Here is a 9,308-nt window from a genome sequence, read left to right on the forward strand (position 1 = left end):
CACAACTTCAAAAAACGCTTATGCCATAGGAAAAAATAGTGGAAGCCAATTTTAAACTGCAAGTTCAATTTTATATTTACTAGCTGGCAACATGTCATGTACAATACAAGTACAACACTGCCAACTGGCGATGTATGAACCCTTGGACAGCTTAATCCTACAAGCACCGACTGCTGGGGATGTGATTTCCTGAAACCGAACTGTGGCTCCTGGTGTAAAAATTAAAAAGTTGTTGAAGATTGCTAGTTCGGTTGATTCCATTGGATTTTAAAGTTTTCCAGTTCACCTGAAACTCATCAGACTGAAGAAGTCTCTTGGAGGAGAGACGAAACGTTTCACTAAAGAAGAACTCATCCAGAGGACCTACTTATTTTTTCTTTTCGATTTTTTTTCTACCTGGATCAGGATGTTTTCCATGTAGTTGCTCCAGTTGACCACTAGATGTCAGTCTTCACCAGCATAACATCTTTAAATCATTTCTGAGTCTCTAACACCGTTGGCCGATTGCTTTTGAGTTCCAACGTTTAAACTTTATTTTTTTTGAAAAGGAGCTCTGATTGTAAAGTAAAATAAATCAGTACATACAAAATTTTAGTATGGATTACAAACGTTTACTGTTTTTGCTGTTGTCTTCCTGCTACGTAAGCAGACACAAAGCATTGTGGGAAATGTATGTAAAATGAGAACCGTGACCCAAAGCAACAGTCAACAGGATGTATACCTTCACAATAAGAGTGTTTATCTGGGAGGGGTGCTGTTGGATAGATCACATGTGTTGTGATTCATTGACAGTCATACCTTTTGCTGTTCAACATAATGATGACTGGTAGATAATTAGTTATTAGCAGTACTGCATTTTAATTTTATAAAGTGCAAATCTGTTTATGAATTATAATAGCTAGTAAGTCCGCTAAAGCACAAATGAAATATTTAGGTCCGCAATTAGCTGATTTGCGCTTTAGCAGGCTTGTGCCCACCACTGCTAAATATATATGTGGGGAAATCAAAAGGTATGTTTACCTGAAAAATGTTTTGTAAACATCTATGAATTTCTTGTCAGAAAGGTAAAACTTTTGAACAAGCCCAAATTATGTCACCACATAGTCTCCAGCAGTCTGTTTTTATATTTTGGTGAGCTTTTTGTGCTGGGGTGATAAAAAACAAATTACATTTTTTAATTTATTTAGTTTTTAAATGAAAAATGTTCTGGAGACAAACTGGTCTCCAACACTCGCAGCCCAGAGAGATCCTGGCTTTAGTTTAGAAAAATAAATACTGTTTTTAGATAAAAATCTGTAACAGTTTGTGTTTTTCTTCTGTGAAAATACACAAAAACAAAGGAATTCCAGTAAAATATTTTATTAGTCCCTAAAAGAAAATGAATTACACTGATGCTTAGTTTATAACTGAAGACTAGATGTCCAAATAAACAAAAGAAACATCTAGGGGTTGGTTTTAAATCTGTCTGCAGACAACATGGAGACAAACGACTACAACACGGCGACAACACGCACCTGCAAACCCACAATCCTCAGCTCCTCCTGCAGCCATGAAAACACCATAAAACTGCATTCCTGAAATTCCTGCTGTCCTTATTGGCCTTCCAGACTCCCCTCACTTCACCTCCCTCGTTCATGTCTCCTCCTCTGCTCCAGCATCTGGGCTTTGTTTACAAACGGCTTCCTCTCTAAAAGGGCAGGTGCAATGCATTCTGGGAAAACTAAATATCTGCTAATGATTTTAAAATCAGGGATATTTGATGAGAACGAGCAGCTGGTTCGTTGGTAAGGAATAAATATCCAACTTTTTGTAGCTGACGGATTATTTTTCTGTCTCCAGGCGAAGTGTGAGCAGAAGCAGGGCGGGCTTCACACCTGCACCTGTCCTGACGGCTACGCAGGAGACGGGAAGATCTGCTTCGGATCTTTACTGGATGTAAATATTCAGATGGATCAGAGCTGCTCAGTCAGGCCTGTTATATAAAGACTTGTTTGTTTTTTTTTATCAGGGTTATAAAAACTAAATGTCATATTTTCTTCTAATTTTGAGCTTTAATAGATTTATATTTTCATTTTTTTAACTCAAATAACTGTTTTTAGGAGCTGGACATGAACATAAAGATGTACAGTTTCTTCAAACTGATCCAGGTGAGTCTAAAGTTTTTTAAAATAAATCCTTGAATTAATCTTTTGTAAGAGTTCAGTCTTACACTTCTTTATAACAAAGTTATAAGAGTAATTTATTTAGCAAGGATCACTTTTATTTTGGGTAAACATTCCTATAGTGCAAAATTGAATGGACACAAGAAGTGACTCTCACTCAGTGAATGTTGATTTGATCCATAAATATTGCGATCATTTATTTTACAAATCATACAGAATCACTAAGTGCACTTGATTGTGAACAATTAATTTCCTATAAAAGTTTGGGACCAACAATAACAAGCTTTTAACTTTTTTATTGTTAACCACACTTAAATAGAAACACAAACGTCTAGCTTAGATGTTTGATACCAGACAATTTGAGGCAATTATCTTAGGGTTGGCAAGGAAGAGTTTAAGAAAAAGTAGAAAGTAAGGTGTTAGCTTTCCTACACTTTTATCTTAAATAATGTGGGTTTTAACCAGAAGGGCGAAGCGTTCTACTCGGCGTCGGCCAGACAGAGAGGTTCATAACAGCCAGCTTTTTACCTTAAAGATGACGTTCTGTCACCTTGTCCAGGTATTTCGGGGGTGCTGCTAGAAAATCCGTCTCAGGACCGTCAAACAGGGAACCCCAAGGCGTGTTTTTGTCTTGCTTGCGTCCGCGTCAAGCTGTAGAAAGAAGGCGACCCCAAATTGGAAACTGGCTTCAAAATAAAACTTCTGTCTGAAGGTTTTCTGAAGTGGATCGACCAGGCGTTGGTCTGAGCCAGGCTGTAAGGTTTTCCCCGTTGGTGTGAAGGGGCCAAAAACTGTCAGCTCAGCTTCTGACTCTGAGGGTCTAGCTGTCAGAGTGACTGACGGCGGTCCGTCACCTACTGCCGTCTGGGCGGAAACTGTTAGTACTAAAGAAGCTTAGAGAATCTAAGTTCCGCCCTCCAGAAGGTTAGATTAGAGAAGTTATATCAAGGAAAAGGTTAGTTTCAGAGATTTGCCGTGCCTCCAGAAACTAAACAAGATTGTTGATGCTGTGTGATTCAGAACAAAACATTTCATGACCTACTGTATATTAATTATCATCTGATGAGAAGTCTTCAAAACATAACTGAAAGAAAAATGAATTGTTTCAAGTTCAAAACATTTGCAAATATGATTCAGACAAGTAAAACATTGATATTTCATCAACTTTAAACCATAAAGATTATTTTAGTTTAAGATTTTTTCCCACAGAAAAACCATACATGGCTGAAATCATACTGAGGGAGAAAAGAGATCTGTCCTCTCTTCTGTAACTGATAAACATTCTCTGACTATCAAAATGCATAATACTTTCAGTTAAGAGAACAATAAATCAAATAAGACGAAGATTCTTCTGTCTATTATCTGATTAAAAGGGAAGAGAATGTCTCTTTGAAAGGTTAAGGCGACCTGAGGTGGCCTAAATTCAGTTCTAAGTGGAACAGAGTTCTTGTCCCTTTAGAGGCCCATCAGAGGACTGAGAGTCCAAGACAGTTTCCTTGATAAAAAACCTTTACCTGGATTACTGAGATGCATCAAGACAGTTTTCTTGATACTTTCACTCGAGGTGACCCCTACACTTTTAGTGACTCAGGATTTTATTTTCGTTTTTTAATGAATCTTTATCTGTTGGTCCGTTTCTAGAAGTTCAGCCACGCCTCCGAGGATCTGAGCGGGAACCTCACAGTCCTGGTTCCGTCTCGAGATGTCCTGAAGAACATGAGCGCCGATGAGAACTCGTTCTGGACCAGCCGACACCGCCTGCCTCACTTCCTGCGGTCAGTGGTTCATCTTCGGGTGGGGGGTGGGGGTGGGGGACACTTGGACAGGTCTCCAGTCCATCTGAAGCTGCATGTTCAGGCTGTGGAATGATGGTGATCATGTGTTTCCTCTTCCTGGTTTCAGGGCTCACATCTTGGTGGGGGTCTACTCTGTGGAGGATCTGGACCGTCTGGTGGGGAGCAGGCTGCCCACTCTGAACCCGTCCACTCAGTGGGAGATCAGGAACATCAGTGGGGTAAGAACCAGATCCTGGGTCCAGTTGACAAAAACCACAACCTGTCTGCGTTCAGATGGTTTGTGTAAAATCCTAAATAATAAACATCTTACCTGTTGTAGATAGATGCAGCCATCTCCAAACAACTCAAATCCTGAAGTTTTCCACCGTCAGTTATTAAAAAATAACTGATAATCTGGGACTATAAGACAAAATGAGTGCTTTGTTTTTATTTTTGTGCAGATAATCCATATTGGAAATGCTGCCATCATTGTTCACAACCTGCCTGCACGCAACGGTTACCTCCACATCGTAAACCAGGTACAGACCACCTCTGAGAGAATAAAACGTAACGAGGAACTGACGTAACTGTTGACCTGTAATCTCTCTGTGATGTCAGGTCATGACCCCGCCCCTCTCCAGTCTCCCACCTGAACCCCCGACGCTGATGGCTTTCCTGAACTCATCCTCCAGCTTCTCCCTCTTCGGGCGATACGCTCTGGTGAGAAGTTCTCCTGAGTGTTTAACCTTTGAAGGTCGTACCGCAGGCTTGACTCCGCCTTGTTGCAGGTGTACAACCTGTCAGGTGAGCTGGAGGATCTGGAGTTTACCCTCCTGCTGCCGACAGACGAGGCCGTCAGGCAGCACCTCAGCAGGACGAACTCATCGGTGCTGGTAGGTCCTCCATCCGATCCAGTTAACTTTGAGTGCTGAGTCAGCATTTTCTGCTGCTTTCCTGTTTAAAAGGCCTGTGACACGCTTATCCTTAAAATACAAAAAGTCAAGGAAAATATATTTATATTTAAGAAAATTTGCATAATACATATGATTTTACCTATTTTATCTCAACTGGCATATTTTCTCTTGAATTTGGCTCAGCGAAGTGAAACAGGAAGTGACATCAAAGGGCAACTCTTTAAGAAAAGAAACTCTGGTTTTTGTTTATTGAAACAATATTATTTAAACGCTTCTTCAACTCTGATAGTGACTTAAAATAATAAAAAAAACATCAGATTTGTCTATACAGTCTGTGTTGTTGGCTGTTGTAACAGCGCTCTGTTTACATGCAGACATTCCCCTTTGACATCACTTCCTGTTTCTTCACATGCAAATATCTCAACAGCTGTTCATTTCAGCAGCGTGAAATTTGTTTTACAATATGTTATCAATGTTCTCTTTCCAAAAACACATTCACATTTATTACAAAAATGTGATGTCACAGGCCCTTTAAGGTGTTTGGACTGAAACTACTTCAGCACACCTTTAACGATTTGCACCAGGTGTGTCCAGCCCTGGGCCAGAATGTTGTAGATGTTTCTTCTGCAGAACCTGAAGACCTGCTGAACAGCAGAGAACCAGCTGGAACATGCAGCATAGCCTCCAGCACCAGGACAATTTTTGTCTTCGGCTACCTGTTAGTTAGCTTTTAGCCACTTTTAGCTTAACCTTTGTTACTTTTAGCTATCATTTCACTACTTTAAAGCTAAAGTATCCCAATATAGCAGAGGCTAATCTTTATCTACTTTAAGCATCTAGCTAAGTTTTAGCTACATTTATTCACCGTTTTACAACTTTTAGTTTGCAGCTATCAATTCACCACCTTTAGCTTTACCTAGCGTTTATTTACTTTTAGCTTTTATTTAGTCTTCAAATACTTTTTAGTTTTTGGATTTTGGCTAGCATCTAACTCCTGTTAACCTATTGCTAGCCTTTTGCTACTTTTATTTTTAACTAGCATTTCTTTGCTTTTGACTTTAGCATTTAGATACTTGATAGCATTTAGCATATTTTAGATTTTTAGCTAGCTACCCTTTTTTAATTTTAACTTGTAGCTAATCTTATGCTACTTTAAGCTTTTAGCTACCTTTTTGCTACTTAGAGGTAGAGTTATCTACCTGCAACTTCAAGATTTTTAGCTAGCAACCTTTTTTGTGACATTTAGCCATCAGTTAACCTTATGCTACCATAAACCTTTAGCTCTAAGTAGCTAAAAGGTAGCTACACTTATTTAATTGTAACTTTTTTTTAGCTTTTATTCATCTTGTTTTAAGTTTACAAGCTCAGTTTGTCTTCTTCAGCTGATATCAGGTTCAGCTGATCCCAGCATTCACGCTTCACTTCCACAGGAAGGGGTTAGGATTGCAGTCTTTATTTATCTAATCGCTAAAATGTTAAAGTGAAAATATTTACGTTAAAAGAGAAAAAGGCTAAAATCCGGACAGTTTCATCATTAACTCCTCGTTTCTGCCGTCCAGGACTCGGATACGTTCCGGTACCACGTGATTCCCAAAGAGATGCTCTTCCCGGACCAGCTGCACGACGGTTTGGTAAAGAGCACTCTGCTGGGCGCCGACTACCAGGTCCAGTTCCACCTGAACAACAAAAACCAGGTAAGAACAAGCTGCACAGTTTCCTGACCCCAGAGAGAGTCAATTAAATGAAACACATGCAGTTAGTAGAACCCAGCTGTCACAGGTGAGACACAGCCAGGTGAACTCCCCTGATCTGCCTGGATAATAAGAGGAGGATTAACGATCCTCTTCAACCCCAAGGAGTTTTCTTGAAGTTTGTGCTCGAAAAAGTATGCCCAAATGTAACTGGGTGTATCTCAGCACCTGATATCAAAATAAAGCTAACGGGAGATTTCATCAGGACTGTAAGTATCACATCAAATGCTTTTGTTTCAGAGATACTGAGGATGGAACATAGGAAAAAAAGCTCCCCGCCTGAGGTTTTTCTGCATTATACAGTTTATAACCTTTTCAAAAGCATAATGAATAAGGCTAAAAACTCTTGGAAACCATGAGTCCACTTATGTACGTTACCTGTGCAAAACCTCATGCTGCTGAAGTGAACTACAACAAAGTTACAGAGGTTTTAGTTTAAAAATATTTAGGCGTTTTTTCCTTTAGCATAAATTGGCATATTTTGGCACACCTACAAAAGTAGAGTTTTTTTAAGTTTTTACTTACAAAACTCAAAAAAACTTGATAAATAAGCTTAAATAAGGTAAAAAAGCTTTGATGAAGGGATTATTGTGATGTGGGAGATTTACCTGCTCGTCAGAAGGAGTTTTATTTCCTCTTGTTCTGCAGACGGTCGTGAACAACGTTCTTCTGAACAGCAGTTTCACTGAAACACAGAACGGCATCATCATGGTGCTCCCGCAGGTGCTCACAGTGCAACGCAACAGATGCAGCAAAGACGTCTTCCTGCAAGTCAAAGTAAGGCTGGAGGAACGTTTATAAAAAATAAACTCTAAATAGTTTACTGTTCTAGTTTTTATATGTTAAGGCCAAATCAAATGTAACAAACAGAGGTGCTCGATATTGACTTTATATTGTTCAACACTTAATTTCTGATTCTGATATTACAAACCGATATTAAAGTGACATTACAAATCTCCTGTCAGGAACATTATGCCTGCTTTTACTGTGATTCCCCACTTAGCCTGTTAGCTTTAGCGTTAGCCCTGACACTATCACCATATATATGTATTAGCTCAGCACTACACATTCTCTCATCACTGAGGTCCTCCATCCACATGACAGAGAGGGGAACACAAAAATGACTCAGCTGCAACTGAAAATATGGATGGAGGACCTCAGTTTAGCTTGTTTGTTGCTCTAGCGCTGAGCTAATACATATAAGGCAATATAGCGTCAGAGCTAAAGCTAACAGGCTAATCTGAGGTTGTTCTTCCATGAAACAGCTCTGTTGTCCTCCATCCATATTTTCAGTTCCAGGCTGAGTCATTTCTACCTTCTCCTCTCTGTCAACGCTCTCTGGTTTCATTTAAAAGAGTCGATCATCAGATATTGTCCAAGATTAACCTTCAGGGTGGATATAGCTCGCTAGCAGCCTCGCACCGAGGACCTATCCACGTCATCATTTACCCAGAATGCTTTGTGTGGAAATAAAATGGCTCCGTCCGTGTTAAAATATATTTTTAAACTTTTACTTTAAAAATTATAAAACCTAAACAGCCTACAGTATTTTTACAGTCTTTATTTTACAGTTAAAATATATGTTTATTAACTAATCGTGGATCCCTTTAAGGTAAAAATTATTAAATAAATATAAACAAATCAAAGTGTAGGGATAAATGTGTGAATAAATGAGCTCTGATCTGTCTGTGTTTGTCCAGGGAAGGTGTTCAGATTGTGAAGGACCTCCTCGCTGCCTCTTCAGCTACTCTCCAGTAGGAAACACCTTCTGTCTTTTTTCTACAACCGTTTCTCGGTGTTTTCTTCTGCCTGATGGAGGCTGATATGTGGCTCCAACAAAGCTGTAATTCAGTGAAGAAAAGCTCCTCCACCTGCTGACAGAGGTCCTCTTTGTTCCTGCTGCAGATCAGAGAGACGTTTCCTGCCAACATGAAGCCCAACTGTGTGTACAGGAAGCGGGTCATGTCCAGGAGGAAGTCTGTGCCGGGCTGTGTCATTCAGTGTCTCCGACAGACCACGGTCAGCTGACAGTTTATTTTCCTTTCATCACAGATTTACAGAGTTAAAAACTCAGAGTTGTTCCTGCGGTTTGTAAAAACATTTCACTGAAATGAGGTGAGGGTTTGTGGTTGATGATAACGCCGACGCTCGGTGTCCCCCAGGACCACTCCTGCTGCCCCGGTTTCTACGGCCACGAGTGCTTCAAGTGCCCCGGAGACGCCGGCAGCCGTTGCTCCGGCCACGGGGAGTGTCAGGACGGTAACCACGGCAACGGAGAGTGCCGCTGCTACGAGGGTTTCCACGGCACCGCCTGCGAGGACTGTGAGCCGGGCCGCTACGGAGTCAACTGCTCCTCCAGTGAGCAACGCACACACACGGTCGTTTCTGACGTAGAGCTGAATAACACTAGAGTGAGCTGTTAGCACTGTTAGCACCTGTGACGTGGAGGGCGTCGCCTCAACTACTAGATTAACAACTCCTCAAATCAGAATTATTGCAGAAATTATTAACACTTCACAGATGGGCACCTTTTCGTTAAAACCAAAGAGGTTCTATAGAACTGGAGCTCAGAAACCACGTGGGCGTGTGATCGGCTGGTGAAGCTAACGGCTAACGCTAAACAGTCAAGAGTCTGGATTTCCCATTACTGTACATGTTGACAACAGAGCAGAAAAAAAGAACTGACAATTTAGAAATCATTAAAAC

At 40.5% G+C, this 9,308-nt stretch overlaps 2 protein-coding genes across 2 annotated transcripts in view; one reads left to right on the plus strand and one right to left on the minus strand.

The window, feature by feature from the left end:
• Nucleotides 1-9,308, minus strand: part of LOC106522354 (tripartite motif-containing protein 35) — a gene marked incomplete at its 3' end in the record, with an annotated part of 221,193 nt that overhangs the window by 69,262 nt on the left and 142,623 nt on the right.
• Nucleotides 1-9,308, plus strand: part of stab1 (stabilin 1) — a gene marked incomplete in the record, with an annotated part of 80,046 nt that overhangs the window by 41,761 nt on the left and 28,977 nt on the right. The window contains 12 exon segments of the mRNA XM_014015325.1: nt 1,840-1,935; nt 2,100-2,147; nt 3,804-3,937; nt 4,065-4,176; nt 4,399-4,476; nt 4,556-4,657; nt 4,726-4,830; nt 6,411-6,545; nt 7,251-7,379; nt 8,303-8,356; nt 8,508-8,621; nt 8,765-8,960. Coding sequence (XP_013870779.1) covers nt 1,840-1,935; nt 2,100-2,147; nt 3,804-3,937; nt 4,065-4,176; nt 4,399-4,476; nt 4,556-4,657; nt 4,726-4,830; nt 6,411-6,545; nt 7,251-7,379; nt 8,303-8,356; nt 8,508-8,621; nt 8,765-8,960 — 1,303 coding nt within the window.

This window comes from Austrofundulus limnaeus, unplaced genomic scaffold (genome assembly GCF_001266775.1).
Source record: "Austrofundulus limnaeus strain Quisiro unplaced genomic scaffold, Austrofundulus_limnaeus-1.0 Scaffold127, whole genome shotgun sequence".
Classification (NCBI taxonomy): Eukaryota; Metazoa; Chordata; class Actinopteri; order Cyprinodontiformes; family Rivulidae; genus Austrofundulus; species Austrofundulus limnaeus.